General features: G+C 38.1%; 1 protein-coding gene across 3 annotated transcripts in view; it reads right to left on the bottom strand.

Annotated features, from left to right (window-relative positions):
- The window catches only part of LOC121386433 (balbiani ring protein 3-like), a 251,642-nt gene that overhangs the window by 30,814 nt on the left and 199,712 nt on the right, over positions 1 to 21,116 (bottom strand). For 2 of the 3 annotated variants that reach the window (XM_041517325.1, XM_041517326.1), the window contains exons 17-20: positions 15,798 to 15,887; positions 9,948 to 10,037; positions 8,926 to 9,015; positions 7,848 to 7,937 (exon numbers count right to left, since the gene is read on the bottom strand). In XM_041517325.1, the coding sequence (XP_041373259.1) occupies positions 7,848 to 7,937; positions 8,926 to 9,015; positions 9,948 to 10,037; positions 15,798 to 15,887 (360 nt within the window). The remainder of the gene's footprint in view (positions 1 to 7,847; positions 7,938 to 8,925; positions 9,016 to 9,947; positions 10,038 to 15,797; positions 15,888 to 21,116) is intronic. The other variant, XM_041517327.1, reaches the window with a different exon arrangement.

Here is a 21,116-nt window from a genome sequence, read left to right as displayed (position 1 = left end):
AGACTGTGGGACCGTTACCAGCAACATGGATCAACGCGTGACCTCCCTAGATCCGGTCGACCACGGGTCACTACCCCCGGGCAGGACCGCTAAATCCGGGTACGCCACCTTCGGGAACGATTGACTACTGCCACCTCCACAGCCGCAGCAATACCAGGTTTGCGCAGGATATCCGACCAGACCGTACGGAACCGCCTACGTGAGGTAGGAATTCGTGCCAGACGTCCAGTTCGAGGTGTCATCTTAACACCACAACACCATCGACTCCGACTGCAGTGGTGCCAGATTCATCGACAATGGCCTCAACTGCGATGGAGACAGGTGTGGTTCAGTGACGAGTCCCGATTTCTGCTCCGACGTCATGATGGAAGATGTCGCGTGTATAGGCGTCGTGGTGAACGTTATGCGGCAAACTGCGTGCAGGAAGTGGACAGATTCGGCGGGGGTAGTGTCATGGTGTGGGCAGCCATCTCACACACTGGCAGAACTGACCTGGTCCACGTGCAGGGCAACCTGAATGCACAGGGCTACATTGACCAGATCCTCCGGCCACACATCGTTCCAGTTATGGCCAACGCCAACGCAGTGTTCCAACATGACAACGCCAGGCCTCACACAGCACGTCTCACAACGGCTTTCCTACAGAACAACAACATTAATGTCCTTCCTTGGCCATCGATATCACCGGATTTGAACCCAATTGAGCATCTATGGGACGAGTTGGACCGACGCCTCCAACAGCGACAACCACAGCCCCAGACCCTGCCCGAGCTGGCAGCAGCCTTGCAGGCCACCATCCCCCGGGACGTCATCCGTACTCTGGTTGCTTCAATGGGCAGGCGGTGCCAGGCAGTTGTCAACACACGCGGAGGCCACACCCGGTATTGACTCCAGATGACCTTGACCTTGGTGGTGTGTCCTATCACTTACTCCAATGGACTAGAGTGAATTGTGAACAATCCTGCAACATTTGGTAATTATCGGACTCACCATTCAATAATTAAATCAATTCTCCAAATGTTACGACAATGTGGTTTTGCGTTTCTTCTTTTGAAGAGTATATATTTAACTATGTTAAAGCTTTAAAAGTTACTTGGTTACAAAAACTGGAAATTAAAGATTGCTGTCTTTGGTAATGATTTCCCATATACATGTTATACAAATATTAATAATCTATTCTGGAAGGATTGTATACTGGGTTTTTTGGTGAATTTCCAAAAGTTATTGAAATAACATGTTTTCAAGACTTTTTATTAGAACCAATTTTCTATAACTGTCATATAAAAATTGATAATAAAACCTTTGTGAAAAAAAAAACCTGGCTTAAAAAAGGCATTTCTCAGATCTGCGATCTTGTTAATGAATATGATAAATTTTTTACATTAAAATAATTTAATTATATCTATGGCAGGGGTACACAAATGTGAAATTGTGATGGATGCCCGGTGGACAACCAGCTAGTAGCTGAAGTTTGGTTGCCCAACATCATCTCTTGGTTGCCCACATATTTCTTAAAAGTTTTATGAATATAATTTTGAACTATCATTACAGGGCTCGCGCTGTCGGTAGCCAAATTAGCCATTGGCTAATTTTTACAAAAAATGTCTAATAAAATTTTGGCTAAGCCATTTTCTGTCTTCTGGTGTGAACAAATGGTTACATAATCTATCCGACAATTAGCTTAATAGCGATCTCGCGACCGGATACGAGAAACAGTGTTATGCAGAATACAGCGTAGGCCTTATAATGTTTGCTTATTTTAATAATCACAGTTATTAATTTTAACGGCGTGCATTCAACATGTATGACAGCAATGTCTGGAAGATCTGCAACTTGTTATTTTTACTTTGTAAAATCTTTGAACCAAAGTAATAAAAACAGACCGACAATGCATGTCAATTTGAATACACATGCCAGTTCAGGGCCAAAAGACATGTAGACCATCTCAAGGTCCGAGTTCAGCCAGACCGAGCAAAAACAAAACGTTCGTTAGCTTCATGCTAAACCAAATGGACACGACGAACACCAATCAAATAGTTCGCGAACGTTAGGAAGAACGTTCGTTGGCTGAACTGAGGACAGCTCTCGGCGCGAATATACGTCACGCTTCAGAGTCAGCTGACACCCGCGTGTCAAAAGACATTGTTGCGGACATTAAACAATACGATTACGCAAAAGTAAATCTTGATGTAAATTTGTAGAAAAACAATAGTTATTCGCATCAATGAATACCTAACTGCAGTTTTTGTTTATTCCTTTGTCTTTGTTAATTTCGTACCCATGGTCGAGAGCACGCATGCAGATCGCGATCGCCGGAAATGAACATGCAGTATTTAAATTATACAAATTGCAGTTAAATGTACACTGAATAAAATTAGTTTACAATAATCATATTTGTTAGATAATTTTACATATAAATTTGTAAGACTGTGAGGTGACATTTAATAAGTTAGCTGGATTTTAAAAAGACCATAAATATTAATTTTATTAAAGGATTTTTTTTTTTTTAAATAAATGGAGTATACTGTGGTGAAGTCAGAAATCACAACAAGCATTTAACATGACGCTGAAATCAACAGCAACAACATGGCACAAATTATGAAATCGTTTGGGGTGGGGAATTGATGGGTCACTTAAAAAAAAAGAAAAAAGTTATTTAAACTAAAATAAAGATTGCTATTAAAGAAATAATGAGTTCTATATATAAAAAAAGCTCTCAAATTTTTATTTTGGAAAAAAGGAAGAAAGAAAAAACAACACCATCCATAAACATCCACCCACCCCCATATCTCTGTATGTTTGTTAATTTAATGTCATAGGCCTTAGAAGTGGGGGTGGGTGTATGGGGTACTGGCTTCAAACTCTGAAGATATTGCTTAACCCCATCCCCATCCCAACCCCACCCCCGCTGAAAAAACTCGAAGTAATATATTAACTGCCCCTAACCCCATTGAGGTTTTGTTATTCCTATTTATTCCAGTTTAAAGAAAGAAACACGTTTGAAGGGGTGAAAGAGAGCTTTATTCTAAACTAAAACCTATTAGCTCCAACTACAAAAAGCGCGCACATAAACAACATAATATTACAGCATCATACCATGATAAAGATACTGACTACCAGCGCATCAATTATTATTGGTTGCTGTATCAACCGCGCACAAAACATACATAATATTATTGCATAATGTTATACATGTATATACCAATGTAATGATATCACATCGCCTAGTTATTAAAATGTTGTATCAAGGGTGCACCTATAAAAGTTGTTGGTTCTTTGTTAACAATTATTTAACCTTAAATAATCGCTATCAATGTCATTTTGTCTTCGACCTTACGAGAGGGCAAAAAGTCTGTTTGTCCTTATATCAATAAACCATCCACTGTGATGCCAAGCCCCTTACTAGATACCATAACACACAAGGGAATTAGGCTATAATTGGCAGCTTTGGGTGAGGTGGGTGGGAAGAAAGCTTGGACCGCTGTACTGGTCTGCAAGATAGAAAGTGACTTTCCCAGACTCCGTGAACTCTCTTTCACCATATCAGGGCAGTTGTTTATAAACAACCGCTGGGCCTGGTCTTTCTCTCTCTAAACTAAATTAAAGTTTTAATTCCACTTGTACACAATTAGCTGAAAAAGATACATTTTCATATTCATATATAAATACTCTATACAGTACTGTGTAAAACAAATTTGGCTAAAGCATTTTCAATATGGCTAATAAAAATTCCATTTGGCTAATATTTTGGTATTTTTGATCCAGGGTGAGCCCTGCATTAAAAGAAAACTGAAATTTAAATTAAAATATTTTTATTATTATCATTACTTATCAGTTTACTTTTATTCCTTTTTTAACATTATTTGTCTACATCTCATCTTCACTTGGGCTGTGACGGTCAGTTCTACGGGGTTTTCAATTATTAAAGCAAAGACAAGCTAATCAGTTTGGGAAGGGGTAGTTCAATAATTACCTGACCGACACAAATTGGGCTTTTATATCCCCTCCCTATCACAACATTGTGTAATGCTGGGGAAAACATGCACACACACACGCATAAACACTTGCACACATACACTTCACCCACTCCAAAAAAGGGCGCGAACAAACTCTAAAATTATGTAAATTGTAATACTCGTTTCAACGGCTGAATCATCCATTTCCAAAGATTGTAACCTACTGTAGCCAACATTATTCAGCGCAAATTTTTAACGACTGCTTAACCTCTGTGTAGTAGATCGAACAAATTAAACACAAGTAATATTACGAGATATTGTTTTTAAAAGGATACATATAATTCTTAACAAACAATCACCAGCATTCAATAACGCGTATAATTCCAATGATGCAAAACGCCGCAGGATTTGCTTAATTGTTGAACAGCTCCTTAGAGTGAGAAAGCATGGGAATACTCTGTAAAACAGTGTACATGTAGAGATCATGAGTAGCAGGCCTGCATGGTCCGCATTTTCAGTGATACCAAACATTTCGTCTCATGTCAAATCGACCCTACTTAGTACTACTAGTTTGTCCCTATCCAAATTATTTCATCACCAAATACATAGTTTATATTGATGATATTACTAAACCATTTAACAAAAATACAATTTAATTCACTAAAGTACGAAGAACTTAAAACATAAAAAACACGTTTTACAAAATACAGAACTCGTTTTAAAGTAAGAAATATTTCATTATTAATTAAACTAACTAAAGCTTGCCAGATGGTGTCTAAAAAAATCACACTCAGTAAGCACAAGTCATCAGTATTGAGATGCGTCAACAAGGTTTTTAGGGTAAATAGGAAATATTTTGTAGCGAGAATTGGTTGGAACCAGCTAGTTTGGGGACGAAATATTTAGCATATGGCTTTTCCAAACACCTCCTGCCGAAATCATGCATGGTGAACGCTGAGTGGATGGCAGCATTAGGGTGGATATTTATATCGCCTGTCAGTCAAGTTGTCATTGCTGATACTTTTGAATTGCCCTTGACTGTCTAAGTGTCGTGAAGTTTCGTTTTTCATTTTATTTGTTTTATGATTTTCTTGGTTGCCCGTTGGGCAATTGCTTGATAAATAATGGTTGCCCGCAACATATTTTGGTTGTCCCGGGTGTGCGGACAACTGATTTGTGCACCTCTGTATGGTATAAATGTATCGTTTTTAGAATATTATGGTGTTATTAATTCCCTTAAGACATTACTTCAAGAAATTAATCATTAATAAGATAGAAACAAATATTCCTTTAGACGAATCTCCGGTTCAAAGAAAACTCTGCTCTGTTATGAAGGGTCTGGTGATGACGAAATGAACACCATGCCAACGTCACAATGCGATTTCATGACAGATTTGGCGGTGGATCGGTTATGGTGTGGTGTGGTATCACTATGACTGACTGACAGAACCCCCCTCCATATTGTGCAAGGAATGGTCATTGGGCAGTACTACCAGGACAACATACTGACACCCTTTGTCGTCCCGTTTGCTAGGCGTGTGGATCGAAGTTTTGTTTTTCAGGACAACAATGCCCATGCTCACCGTGCACGAATCGTCAATGCTTACATCCAGCAGCACAACATCTATCGAATGCCATGGCCAACAATGAGCCTAGACCTTTCCCCCATTGAACACATCTGGGACATGATAGGGAGACGTGTGCGTCAACGTCAAAGACCGCCGACCACGTTAGCGGAACTTGGTGAGGCGCTGCAAGAGTAGTGAAACAGACTCCCTCAAATGGCCATTGGAAGACTCATACACAGTATGCCTCATTGACTGAATGAATGTCTGACACATCGTGGCGGTATCACCCACTACTGATAAAAAAACGTCAACTTTCAAATTTCACTTCTAACCCCAATCGTCTTTCAAGATCTTTGGTGATCATAAAACCTACTGTAATACTGAACTACTGGTTGTAATGTTTGCTGAATTAATTCACTATTATCATATAACCATTCCCCACAGCTAATATACCTTACAATTTTGGCAATTGTAAATTCCTATTAGAGTTCCCCTAATATATATACTCAACAGCATTGAAAATGCACCACCAAGAAATGTGTGGATTTCGAAAAGAATACCCGATTGATAATGACAACAAACAAAAAATGATGTACAATCATTGATTAGTTTTAATTCATCTACGTATGAAAGACATGTAGGGTCACTATGAAAAGTCAATAGTGTGTATGACCATCTGCAGCAACACAAGCCATGCAACGTCTTCTCATCGACCCGGTAAGTCTGCGAATAGTGTTCTGGGGGATAGCATTCCACTCCTGCTGTAGTGCGTTTTCCAGTTCTCTAAGGTTATTCATTTGTGGACGACGTGAGATGCGTTGACTAAGGTAATACCAAAGACTCTATTGGCAATAAATCAGGGGACAGTGCTGGCCATTCAAGCAAAGGGACATTATTGTTTGCTAGATACTGTGTTGTAACACGTGCTGTGTGCGCTCGGGCGTTATCTTGCTGAAATGTGTGCATGTCTCGGTGCTGATGAAAGAAGGAAATGACGTGATTTCTCCACGCTTATGACCATCAGCATTCCTTAAATGGAAACAGGATTCGTCAGAGAATAGCATACCATGCCAACGTTGTAATCTCCAATGACGATACCTTCCTGTCAAACGTCGGCGCTCGTTTCGATGTCGATCAGTCAGTATAGGTCAGGATAGGTCCAACATATGGTCATTGAGCATGCAGTCCAGCAGAGCAAAGACAGCGATGCACAGTGTCTGCGCTGATAACCTCTCATCGACCGTGAACAATTGGTGCAGTCCTGGCAGCTGGCAGCGTTCAATCACAAATATGAAGACGAACAACATGGCTATCTTGTTGCAGTGTCGTAACACGTCATTGGACTGGACATGGACGATCCCTGGTGGTTCCTGTCTGCTAGTATCTCCTGTGGAGTCTAGTGGCCGACTTGAAGCATGCCCTGGTGGTTCCTGTCTGCTGGTATCTCCTTTGGAGTCTAGTGGCCGACTTGAAGCATGCCTAAGGCACGTTCACGTTCCTCAGCTGTCAACCTTGCCATCACTTGTTTAACGTATCCTCAAAGACTACTTCATAAATGAAAGTGGCTTTTCAAAGACCATCTTTCATAGCCCCAATCAGCATGATTTGCACATTCAATTTATGTTTTTCATGCTTTGCATGCAATATGCTGTTTTGGTGTTGTGTTTCATGGAGTGTTCAGGCAATTGTAAGTTATTCGTTGTTAACTGTGCACTGTTGTTAAATTTGAGTTATTTCATTATATAATGCACTTGAACAATAATTTTAATCTTAAAATTTTAATTATATAGAATGTTTTGAAAACACACACATAAAAAACAACATAAATCGTGAAGTGCATCCTTAAAAGACGTCACTGTTTGCATTATGACGCCTGCACCGTGTTACAGTAACAGCTATTTGGGAGCCAGTGATGGTGAAAAATGGTGGCAAAATATCTTGAAACATTTTGCTTACAATTTATCTTGGACTTAATAAAATTACACCGGTAGGTATATATCCACGACAGGGATGGGACATACTGGTGGAAAATATTCATTGGTCAACTGTTTAATAATTGTACAATACTTAAAAATGGAAATCACAACATTGTTGTGAAAAACGAAAAATCATACAGAATAAATACTGTGTATTTTGAGAGCCATATTACCTCTAGCTTGTGCCCTAGCTGCCAATTTCAAGCCTTGATTCTATGCCACTCATATTTGTAATCAGGTCTAGTTATTTGCCGAAAGAATTGTTTTCAAAATTAGATAAGAAAGAAAAACAAATATTGTAGAAGTTAAGAAAATTTGAATAATAGTAATTGCAAAAACAAACATACCACAACTGTCTCCAGACCGGTATTTTGGACAACCACATGTACAATCAAGCCGAAGAGTGCTATCGTTATGACATGTTAAGTTACATGTCTCTAAAAAAAAGTATAAAACAGTAAACATGCAAGCAGCAGAATCATAAACATATAGTTATATTTTAATACTATTTTCTATTATTCATTGCATTATTTGATTAAAACATTAATTCATAAATAGAATACCCAAATTTAACCACAACTATCTTGACAAAATATATTGCATTATACAGCTGTTCTTAACACATGCAACAATTGGTTTTTTGGAGGGGTGTGTGTGTGTGGGGGGGGGGGGGGGTGTTTGTAACTATGTTGATCAATTAAAGAAAAACAGACTGTTTAGTTGTTCTGGGGAGAAGTATAGTCATTTAATCATTGATCTAATGCAGGTATAGTTGCAACTAGTTTCTTAATCTCAGTAGCTGTATAATGCTGTTTTATAATAAAAATAAAAAGCTGGTTGTGAAAATTATCATACAGAATGCAAACTGTGTAATTTGAGTGGTAATTGCCTTTAATTTGACCGTGCTAAGTTTAAGCCTTGATGTCATGTGACTAATATTTTTAGTAAAAACCCCAATAAAACATACATCATGTGGAAGTGAACATTACACACTGTAAAGCACTTTAAGACCCTTATTACTGATGCAAACTTCACTCTCATTTTATGTCAATTTAAATCAATCTTTTTCTAATTTCATTCTTTTTCTTATTTTTTGTTTTGTTTACAATATTATTATCACCGTTAATATCAGTTGACATAATTTCATTATCTCAATGGTCGTACAATGCCTTAAGATGAAAACCCCCAAACTGATTGTGAAAATGATTATACAGAATGCATACTTTGTATTTTGGTTGCCCCCACCCCGCCAATTTTGAGCCAATCAATTCTATCAAAATACACTCCAGGTTTTTGTGGAAGAAATTATTTTAAAAATAGAACAGAAAGGTAAACAAGGAAAGAAAAAATACTCAACTATGATTTCTCTAAACATTATAGAATGTAAACAAATTAGAATAATAGTTATTCCTAGAACATACATACCACAGTTATCTCCAATCCGGTATTTTGGACAATCACATGTGCAGGTATCGTAATCAAGACTGCCATATTTACACTGTAAGTTGCATGTTTCTGCAATTGAAAACAATACAGTCTAGTTATATTTCAATACTATTTTCTATTATGCTTTACATTATTTGATTAAAACAATAATTCATAAATAAAATGCTTAAACTTAAAGACAATATCTTGACATGATACTCCATTATTATAATTGTTTATAATATCTGCAATCATTTCAGGGGGCAAGGGGTGGGGTGGGGTCTGTAATTATCCTAAAAAATTAATGGCAGATTGTAATATCCTAGTTAGAGCCGTTCCTCTTATAGATGATAACCCAACAGTAATATATGGGAGGATTGAGTCACAATCTTATTAAAATAAATCCTTTCTGATATTGCCTTGTGCAGATATGGTTGGGAGGGTGAAAACACTTGAGCTGGTCAGATTATGTATTCATGAAAAGAGCTAACAAAATGTAAGTTTTCTACTCCACCCCCCCCCCCCCCCCCCCCCCAACTTAATCTGACCTCAAACCCAGAAGATGGAACCCATCAATATCTTTAGTGGAGACATATATCTAAGGTAATTATTATCGAAGATGGAAACCATGGCCCAAAAGGATCCCAATAGTATATTAGTAAGAAGTGGGTGGCAGTGCAAGGATATTGTTGTGCAAGTGTTCTTAACTTGTGCGGGTTAGATGCAGATTGCACACAAAGGACTTCATCTTCATAAACATGCAGAATGTTTGAGCTGATCCATATTAACACCATGTTCTTGGTTATATCCTCCAGACGACTCTGCATGGTTGTATGAGAGAATAAATCTCTTTCAACAACTTCTGAAAGTTCTAGTTCTGAAAAGTTTCTCAACATTGTGTGACCCAGGATGGAAATCAAGGCTAGCTTGCACATTTAATTATAGTGATTCAGATATAATTTCTAAAACTAGTGTAGAATTTCACAAAACTAGATTAATAGTTATTCCTAGAACAGACATACCACACCGATCTCCATCCCAGTATTTATCACATTCACATTTGCAATCAGATTCTTGAAGAGTGCCTTTGTCACAAGTTAAGTCACATTTTTCTGCAAAATATAAAACAGTCCAGTAAAATCATCAACATATATTTATATTGTTGTTTGTACTATTTTATTAAAACATTTATAGTCAGGGAGGGGCAATTCTATGGTAACACACGTTACATTCAGATATACAGTATCTATCAATCTCTACCAAATAACTGTGATACATGAAGGTGCTAGTGTGTGTGCATTATGATAAAGCATACTGGCTACCCTTACTACATATTTCCACATGTTAAAGTTAAAGTTTCTTTTGTTTAATGACGCTGCTAGAGCATTTTGATATATTAATCATCGGCTGTTGGATGTCAAACATTTGGTAATTTTGACATATAGTCTTAGAGAGGAAATTTTAACCCACTACATTTTGCATTAGTAGTAAGGGATCTTTTATTTACACTATCCCACAGACAGGATATAGCACATAGCCTTTGATATACCAGTCATGGTGCACTGGCTGGAATGAGAAATATAGCCCAATGGGCCTACTGACAGGGATCGATCCCAAACTGACTGTGCATCAAGCGAGTGCTTTAACACTGGGCTACCTATAGTCTTAGAGACGAAATCCACTACATTTTTCCATTAGTAGCAAGATATGTTTATATCTACCATCCCACAGGCAGAAAAGTACATTAGTAAGGGATATTTTATTTACACTATCCCTGTGATATACCAGTAATGGGTGGAAAGAGAAATATAGCCCAAAGGGCCTACTGACTGGGATCAATTCTAGACTGATAGCGCATCATGCAAGCGCTTTACCACTGGACAAGGGATGTTTTACATCCCACCCCTCCCAACATATCGGACAACACTACAGAATAACTTCATAGCCTCCACTGAATCTGAGTCAGAGTTTGTGTTAATTACACAACGGTAACACACGTGATACTATCTGAAAATGTCAACAGAACCACTGAAAAAAAAGACATTAAGAGAAAACTCAAATTAATTATAAACTACATTTTCACGTTAAAATAATGTTTTATCATAATATTTATAAATGCATCAAATGCATGCAGGATAGTACATACATGCACCATGGCCTGTGATATACCAGTCATTGTGCACTGGCTGGAACGAGAAATAGCCTAATGGGCCTACTGACTGGGATCAATTCTAGACTGATAGCGCATCATGCAAGCGCTTTACCACTGGACAAGGGATGTTTTACATCCCACCCCTCCCAACATATCGGACAACACTACAGAATAACTTCATAGCCTCCACTGAATCTGAGTCAGAGTTTGTGTTAATTACACAACGGTAACACACGTGATACTGTCTGAAAATGTCAATAGAACCACTGAAAAAAAAGACATTAAGAGAAAACTCAAATTAATTTTAAACTACATTTTCACTTTAAAATAATGTTTTATCATAATACTTATAAATACTTATATGTCATTTGACTGTTGAAAAGATAACATTCTTTTTGCTTTATGCAACAATGGAATATAGACCAAATATGCATCATAAAACATTTTTTACAAGATTCAAAGGAACTTTTTCACCTCATCTTAAGCCAAGAAAAAGTGAGATTGAAACGACAGAGAAAAATGAGCTCTCCCAAAGAAACACAGAACAGGAGATGAAGTCAGCTCATAAGAAGGTCAAAGAGAATGCTGCTGTTAGAGAGCTGTCCTCTGATGACAGGGGGGATAATCAGATGAAAAGAACAGGAGATGAAGTCAGCTCTCACTACACAGATTACTTCTGGGTGAGAGTTCATTGATCACGGTCATAAGGTCAAAGAGGGTGCTGCTTTTGGAGAGCTGTCCTCCGATAACAGAGGACATAATCAGAGTGAAAAGAACAGGAGATGAAGTCAGCTTATAAGAAGGTCAAAGAGGGTGCTGCTGTTAGAGAGCTGTCCTCCGATAACAGGGGACATAATCAGAATAAAACGAACAGGAGATGAAGTCAGCTTATAAGAAGGTCAAAGAGGGTGCTGCTGTTGGAGAGCTGTCCTCCGATAACAGAGGACATAATCAGAATGAAAAGAACAGGAGATGAAGTCAGCTCATAAGAAGGTCAAAGAGGGTGCTGCTTTTGGAGATCTGTCCTCCGATAACAGAGGACATAATCAGAATGAAAAGAACAGGAGATGAAGTCAGCTCATAAGAAGGTCAAAGAGGGTGCTGCTTTTGGAGAGCTGTCCTCCGATAACAGGGGACATAATCAGAATAAAACAAACAGGAGATGAAGTCAGCTTATAAGAAGGTCAAAGAGGGTGCTGCTGTTAGAGAGCTGTCCTCCGATAACAGGGGACATAATCAGAATGAAAAGAACAGGAGATGAAGTCAGCTTATAAGAAGGTCAAAGAGGGTGCTGCTTTTGGAGAGCTGTCCTCCGATAACAGGGGACATAATCAGAATAAAACGAACAGGAGATGAAGTCAGCTTATAAGAAGGTCAAAGAGGGTGCTGCTGTTAGAGAGCTGTCCTCCGATAACAGGGGACATAATCAGAATAAAACGAACAGGAGATGAAGTCAGCTCATAAGAAGGTCAAAGAGGGTGCTGCTTTTGGAGAGCTGTCCTCCGATAACAGGGGACATAATCAGAATAAAACGAACAGGAGATGAAGTCAGCTTATAAGAAGGTCAAAGAGGGTGCTGCTTTTGGAGAGCTGTCCTCCGATAACAGGGGACATAATCAGAATAAAACGAACAGGAGATGAAGTCAGCTTATAAGAAGGTCAAAGAGGGTGCTGCTTTTGGAGAGCTGTCCTCCGATAACAGGGGACATAATCAGAATGAAAACTTTAAAGTTGAACTCTATACACTGCAGCAGAGCCATTGATATCTGGACAGCCTCCCTGAACCTGACATAGGAGTAGCTGCAAAGTTTGTGAAGTGCTGAGAAATGTATTTCTTCACGATTAAAACAGAATAGCAGTTCACTTTATCCAGTCTGTGTTACTGTCGTGTTGGGAATCGTAGTTACATCAGTTCCTTTGTCTGAACTGTAAGAACAATTATTGTTAACATTTTCCATGACAATCGATTATGAATTTTATTATAATCTATCATCACATCAGTACAGCCAAACCGATCAGTTTTCGATTATAATCGATCACTGGAACTTCAATAGTTTACTGTACTAGATACGTCACTGTAATGAATTTACAAACATATTGCTATAGTGTATCCATTAAATTTTATCTACAGACACCTACTGCATTTAAATACAAACAGTTTTTGTAAATACAAAATACCTGCATGTAGCCTTTCTATAGAACCAGCAGATATAAAATAGACATAAATGGTAGAATCAACTCTCTGTAATATCACTGGTATAAAGAACAATTACCATTTCATCCTAGTTTTAGAGTATTTATGAGGCAAATACATTAAACCAAAACAAATCATATATCTCTGCACAACGCAGTCGAAAATATATTACGCAAAGTATTTAATAGATTATTGCTTCCATGATCCAATATCAAGTGCTCGTCCTTAGGAAAACTTTAGGAGATTGGTAACATGTAGGATTACTGCCACACCCAAGAATAGTTTAGAAAACCCACATTTCTTTACAATAAACCATCAATACATAAATTAAATCAACTACTGTCCATTGATATCACGACAGTTGATTAAACTATGTGGATTTCTGATTAAGCCACCAAATACAAAACAGATCATCACATGTGAAAACAGAGTGTATATACATGTGTAAATATTACATAAATGTAAGCTACACATTTGCTATTGATGTACAATACATTAATTTATATATTTTTCTCAGTGTATATCATACACGTTTGTGAACATTATCATAGTCTGTATGTAATATGTTCATGTCGCGATCGAGATCGGGATGGGCGTGCACGAACCTTCAGTCCATTTAAGCATGTAAACACAGTTTTGGTTACTTGGTGTCCATGTCTATCTTACGCTTATAAACTGGGGATCTCGCTCAACAACAGTACTGTTTATTTATTTATTTATTTGGATTTTATTTGAATTAGATCAATAATTTCATTTACCCAGACCGCAGTTCCGTTAATTATTGCACATTTGATAAGCAATCAAAATGGTAAATAGTTTGGGACATGGTACATGTACTTTGATAGACAAGATGGATATCAAATCAGCTTTTAACACTTTCAAAATTTCCATCAGAACTTGAATTTTTTTCAAGTTACTTAAACACATATTTGTTGATAAATGTTTGCCTAATTTTCTTCATATTTAGAATGAATATTTAAATTTCATTAACAAAAGGAAACTGATCGATTTATATGATTAATTTTTGGTGGTCAAAAAATACACAGAACTAATGGCATAGCCAGCATGAGGCAGACGAGGCACTTGCCTCGTCTGAAATGTCCCAAGATTTATTTTATTTTTCCCATGACACTGATATTTATTTTACAGGTCTGGGTTTGCCTCAGCGTTTTTTCCTCTCTGGCTACGCCCCAGAGAACATACTTCATTGATTTCTTTTTATGAAATTGAGGTTTGATGTACTTAAGAAAGCTAGAATTAGGGTAAATAGCCATTAAGTTGCAGAATTAATTCGTTTGGATGGATACATAAAATACCTTGAAATTATAGCATCAAATTCTAATTTATTTTCAACGACCAGGTTCATTTATCTTCTCCTGGTAACAACTGCACATTTTTTCAGTGCTTTGTAACTACTACCAATAATGTATGTCATTCATGTGGAGAAGTACATGTAGGTCCATTGCAGTTTTGTGGGTAGCCGCTGGCTGACATAGAATATATACAATTGGCCACGGCACGGTTCTGTTGGCGGTGGCTGAGATCTGCATGGTGATGCTAGATCTTGCCATGTGGCAGTTTCTCGCTCAACAACAGTACCGTTTATTTATTTGGATTTTATTTGAATTGGATTATGCTATATTTTCATTGATGATTTATTTGCATATTTTCGATGTGTATATCTGGTTCCAGTGTGTACTGTTGCTCAATTTCAGCAAAAATAATTTTCACATATTTGCATTTTGCAATGCATTATTTCATCTGTATCTATTTATCTATTGTGTCCATTTATTTATATTTGGGTTGCACAGTAGTAACCTTAAATTAAGCCATGGCCAATTCAGCAAATGAACAAATAAACACATAATATTTTGAATGGTTATCTTTGATAATAACATTCAATCTTTCTATTAAATACAGATAAGTTTTATATGTACCATCCCACAGGCAGGATAGTACATACCATATGGCCTGTGATATACTAGTCATTGAGCACTGGCTGGAACGAGAAATAGCCCAAAGGGCCTACTGACTGGGATCAATCCTAGACTCATCGTGCATCATGCAAGTGCTTTACCACTGGACAAGGGATGTTTTACATCCCACCCCTCCCAACATATCAGACAACACTACAGAATAACTTCATAGCCTCCACTGAATCTAAGTCAGAGTTTGTGTTAATTACACAACGGTAACACACGTGATACTGTCTGAAAATGTCAGTAGAACCACTGAAAAAAAAGACATTCAGAGAAAACTCAAATTAATTATAAACTACATTTTCACTTTAAAATAATGTTTTATCATAATATTTATAAATGCATCAAATACATGTAGGTTTTTATAATATATATATATACCTTGGCCTGTGATATACCAGTCATGGAGCACTGGCTGGAGCGAAAAATAGCCCAATGGGCCCACTAACGGGGATCAAGGTAAGAAAGAAAAACAAGGAAAGAAGAATAAAAAAACCCTCAACTATATTTCGCCTAAATATTGTAGAATTTCAGAAAACATACATACCACAACTGTCTCCAGACCGGTATTTTGGACAACCACATGTACAATCAAATCGAAGAATGCTACCCTTATCACACTTCAAGTTACATTTCTCTGCAAAGTATAAAACAGTAAACATGCAAGCAGCAGAATCATAAACATATACATGTAGTTATATATTAATACTAACTATACTCTGTCAAAAAAGAAACGCATAGGTAATATGTGTGGCTGCACGATAAAAGGTGCCGGATGTCGCGCATTGTAATATCGCGTAACAGCCAATTACAATAAAATACATGAATTTATTTATTTTTCGTTTTTAGCACAAACAGTTTTTAAAACAACTTAACTTTCATACTAATACATAGTTTTTCCTAAAATAAAACAATAAAACATGTTATTTGGTGATTGTGTACAACCTGTCAAATTCTAATTGTCTTTAATTACGCAAGAATTAATCACTTATTTGGCTGAGTTTATTATAAAACTTGGACTTTTCAACGCCAAGTATTGCATATCACTGGAAAGGTCGTGAACTCTACTTTCTAAATATAGCAAGTGCGCAGATATATTTGTCACATAGGAGTAATGCGCATTGAGACAATTTCCGTGGCAAAATTCAACAATTACTTTTTCCCAAACTACAAAATAAGAAAAACGTGCGATCATCTGTTCAATTTATGAAGTAAAAATGCATTTGAAGTAGTACTAAGACTGTGTATGTTGTAATGCGAGACGTGATACGTATTTAAATCGAGTTAAATCGAGACGAACATGTAAAAAAACAAGTGCCTGCTCGATTCACGGTATCAATTGAGAAAATGGCGGCGCCTGTGAGACCAGCATGTGTAATGACAAAGGAAGCTGAGGTGGCTCGCCAGTTGAATTCGCTGTTAAACATCAATGCCAGTATGAGAAACATTGCTTCTAATGATGTGTTACAAGACATTATTATGGACTACTTTGTAAGTAGGGATCAGAGTGAGTCAGAATCGGATTTCGAATCAAACGAACCAAACGAATCTATTTACTGAAATCGAGGTGGTCATCGGGCTCATTACTCTGGCCGTGTTACAACCTCGTATGTGAGAACGTACTGTATGTTCAAAGCTGGAGAACTATTGACTAAATATTCCTGTCTAGTCATAGCATTCATATTTGGTGTGAGCACTGATAGTTTCTCATTTTATTGATGGTGGATACTATTGTGCATTTCATTTTTTTTCTTATTTTTTTTAAAGGGGGGGGGGGGGATGTATAATGGAGGTTCAATATAAATTCTTGTCAATGGCATATACTGTTAAAACAAATATTACATGGTTACAGAGTACAGAATAACTTGGTTGGCATATATTATTATTATTAATGAAGATTTCAAGCAATAATGAATCAGGTTTTTTGTGTAAAACTTCGGACTTCATTTTCTCAAAGATGGTCCTTTGGAAAAAATCATAATTGTCTGTACAAAAAGTTCAATATTTCGGAAAGTTTTCATCCGATTTTCATAATTAAAACAGAATTTTATTCCTTCAAAAACACCTCTTTTTTTTTTTGGACCATCCTTTTGTCATGCAGCCACACATATGGAAAGAAGAAAAGTGTTTGATTTTACAAAATATTGTTTTTTTGTACAATGTTGCTGAATGTTTGTTAATGTTCCTGGAATGGGACAGCATGCCCAAATGCACCCTAAAACAAATTTAATGCACGTTGTGGCCCGTTATGCGACAATTGCAGGAAATCGGCATGAAATGGTCAGATTTTGGCGAATGCACGTGAAACCCGGGGAAAAGATTGGGTAGTGATGGGTATTTAAAGCTGCAATGCTCGCAATGATGCCTCATTTCCATTTTGACGTAGACGAGATGCCAAGAGTAAGACTGCCGAATCGAAACATTGCAATAGGTCGCCTCCAGTTAGGTGAATTGCAGTCGGCAGTCGCACGCCACATGAACGTCCATCAGAGCACCATTTCATGTCTCTGGGACAGGTACCAGCAATTTCAATCAGCTGAAGACAGGCCCAGAAGTGGAAGACCTCACGTAACAACTGTAGCACAAGATCACTACATCTGGGTTCTGCACTTGCGTCATCGAAATGCCACAGCAATGAACACTGCTGGACGCATACCTAGTTTGAGAAGGGTGTCTGCACAAACCATTTGGAACTAACTTCAAGAAGCTGGTTTACAGGCTAGGAGACCATATGTTGGTCCCGTCCTGCGATAACAACATCAGCATTTACATGTTCGCTGGTGCACGAATGTACAGGGTTGGAACTTGGGAAACTGGCAGCAAGTATGGTTCAGCGACGAGTCACGTTTCCTTCTACAGCGACGTGATGGACGACGTGTTTACAGATGCCACAATGAACGTTTTGCTAACAATTGCATCGTCCAAGTTGACAGATTTGGTGGAGGGAGTATCATGATGTGGGGAGCCATCTCATACACAGAAGTGAACTTTTGTTCGTACAAGGCAACCTGACAGCTGTATGCTACTGGGATGAAATTCTTCGCCGTCGCATGCTTCCCATTTTGGATCGACAGAGATAACTCTTTCAGCAGGACAATGCCAGGCCAAATACGGCACGTGTAACAATGGATTTCCTACAGAATGAGAACATTAATGTGCTGCCTTGGCCATCAAGATCGCCAGATCTCAACCCCATTGAACATCTATGGGACGAACTGGACAGACATGTACGCCAGTGTGACCCGGCGCCTCAGACACTTCCGCAACTGTCACATGCACTGCAGGAAGTATAGGCTAGGATCCACGTGCCCGGATTCAGAGACTCATTCAGTGATTTAGTGACAAAAATGCCTCCACTGCCGTCAGTCCATACCAAGAACACTGTCACATACTCATGTCAAATTTGACTGTGATACAATCATAAATAATGAAATTATGCCACTTTGTATTAAGGAGATAATTCCATGAATATTTCACCTATGTGATTCTTTTTTGACAGAGTATATTTTTTATTATACATTGCATTATTTGATTAAAACATTCATTCATAAATAGAATACCCAAATTTAACCACAACTATCTTAACAAGATATATTGCATTATACCATTGTTCATAACACATGCAACCATTGTTTATTTGGTGTTTGTTAGTATATGTTGATCAATTAATTGAAGAAAAACAAATTGTTCAGTTGTTCTGGGGAGAAGGTATACTTTCTTAATCTCAGTAGCTGTATAATGCTGTTTTATAATAAAAAATCAAAAGCTGATTGTGAAAATCATTATGCAGAATGCAAACTGTGTATTTTTAGTGGTTATACTGCCTTTTAATTGTTTGAGCCTTGATGTCATGCGACTTATATTTCTAGTGAAGTAAAAACCCCCAATAAAACATACTTCATGTGGAAGTGAGCAGCACACACTAAGTACTTTAAGACCCTTTTTACTGATGCAAACATTACTCTCATTTTATGTCAACTTAAATCAAACTTTTTCTAATTTCTTCTTTCTTTTGTTTGACAATATCACTATTATTAATATCAGTCGACATAATTTTGTCATTTCAATGGTTGTACAAGGCCTTAAGATGAAAAAAACCAGATTGTGAAAATTATCATACAGAATGCATACACACACACACCACACACCCACGGGCAATTTGGAGAAAACTTGAGGTGTTTTCTCTTTTATAGATACATCACCTGTCCTCAAACAAGTGCTTTCCCCCTACAACTAGTAGTCTGGTCGGTGATGGCCTAAAATTCTTCTACTGTATGCTCCCTCTAGTTTCTGTCACGTGACTGCAACTGCCTTCTTTTCCCTGAGTGAATCGCATGGAGAACAAGAAGCAGGGAGGCTCGGGTGGGAATAAATCCTTGAGGATAGGTGATGTAGCCATAAAAGAGAAAACACCTCAAGCTTTCTCCATTTCGTTTCAACATCACCTGTCCTCAAACAAGTGCAGCATTCAACAGAAGGCGGTGGGTTCCGGACTGAAGATGCACATGTCTTCTCCCCAAGGACTGGTAAGAGTCTGACACGGTGGAAGAATAGGCCAACCATGGTAAGCCTCCACTTTCCGTAGGATGCCAGTCACAGATCATAAAAAGTGATGTTAGTAATCACAACCGTTATGGTGGCATCCATCAGTAATGGCAGGCACCATCCTCAGGTACTGCAGCGGACCTGGAGAAGGTAAGCCAATTCTCATGCAGGTTCTGACAGGGTGGGAAGTTGTAGACACCAGGGATGCAGGTTTTAGGTAACCTCCCAATGTTAATAAAAACATCAACAACATTATGGGTGCATCCATCTGAACACTGAACTAAACAGCCCCCTGTGTTTTCTGTCTAGTACACCAAGTTATTGTTAATTCAATTGCAATGTCACCAATGTGCAGTGCAAAAGGTTAATGTTATCCAGACAAAAGTCCTGTCACTAGACCAGTGTGTGAACTTCAGAAAGGTGCAACAAACAATTGTCAAGGTGAGTCCCCACCTGTCGATTCGTTGGACATCTCGGTGTGCAGTTTTGGAATCCGACAGAACATCAGTGGTGAGGAGGACGACCTGTGCTAACCAGAGCTTGCACTGCGACCACTGAACCCAGATGATGGAAGCCTTCAATGTCTTTGGTGGAGACATCCCTCAAGTAGTAATTGGCAAAGATGGAATCAGTGGCCCAAAAAACCCAGTTAAGATATGGTAATATGTGTGTTGCAGTGCAGTGACATAGTGGCGGCAAGTGCACGCAGCTCATGCCAGATGGAAGCCGATGATGGTGGGAGACCCTCAACCTGGTAGGAATACAAGATCATGGAACAGATCCAAGTAGATACAGTGTTCTTAGTAATATCTTTGAGGTGACTCTGGTTGCACGAGAGAAAGAGTCATTTTGCGATGTCAAAAGGACAGAGTTCTCTCGATGTAGTGTTGCAGGGTTCGCACAGGACACATTGTGATAAATCTTCGATATCTGCTGGGCCCACAATAGATGAGAATGCCTAGACAGTGTAAATCCATGGCACCTGATCTGGTAGCTGACCATCAATAACCCTATTGAAATGGAACTGTTATCCCTCTTAAACCGAACCATGTCAACATCAAGCACATGGAGCGCATGGATTTCGGACACTCGTGCCACCATGCCATCTAAGGTAGCGTAGCCAACGTTTAGTGTTTCTGCCAGCAGGGTAAAAGGGTAAAATTATGTAACGAAAACTAATTCTAGGGTAGAATTATGTACCCAAAATAAATCTTTTTTTGTTTTTTTTGCACCATACAGTCTATGTCAGTCTAATACTTTGGGGTTTTAAGTCTTCAACAAATACTTGGAGAAAAACTATGTCCTTTGTAGAAACAACACA

The sequence above is a fragment of the Gigantopelta aegis genome, chromosome 12, assembly GCF_016097555.1.
Source record: "Gigantopelta aegis isolate Gae_Host chromosome 12, Gae_host_genome, whole genome shotgun sequence".
Lineage (NCBI taxonomy): Eukaryota > Metazoa > Mollusca > Gastropoda > Neomphalida > Peltospiridae > Gigantopelta > Gigantopelta aegis.
The sequence above is the reverse complement of the archived record's forward strand: the minus strand, read 5'-3'. Positions and strand labels throughout refer to the sequence as shown.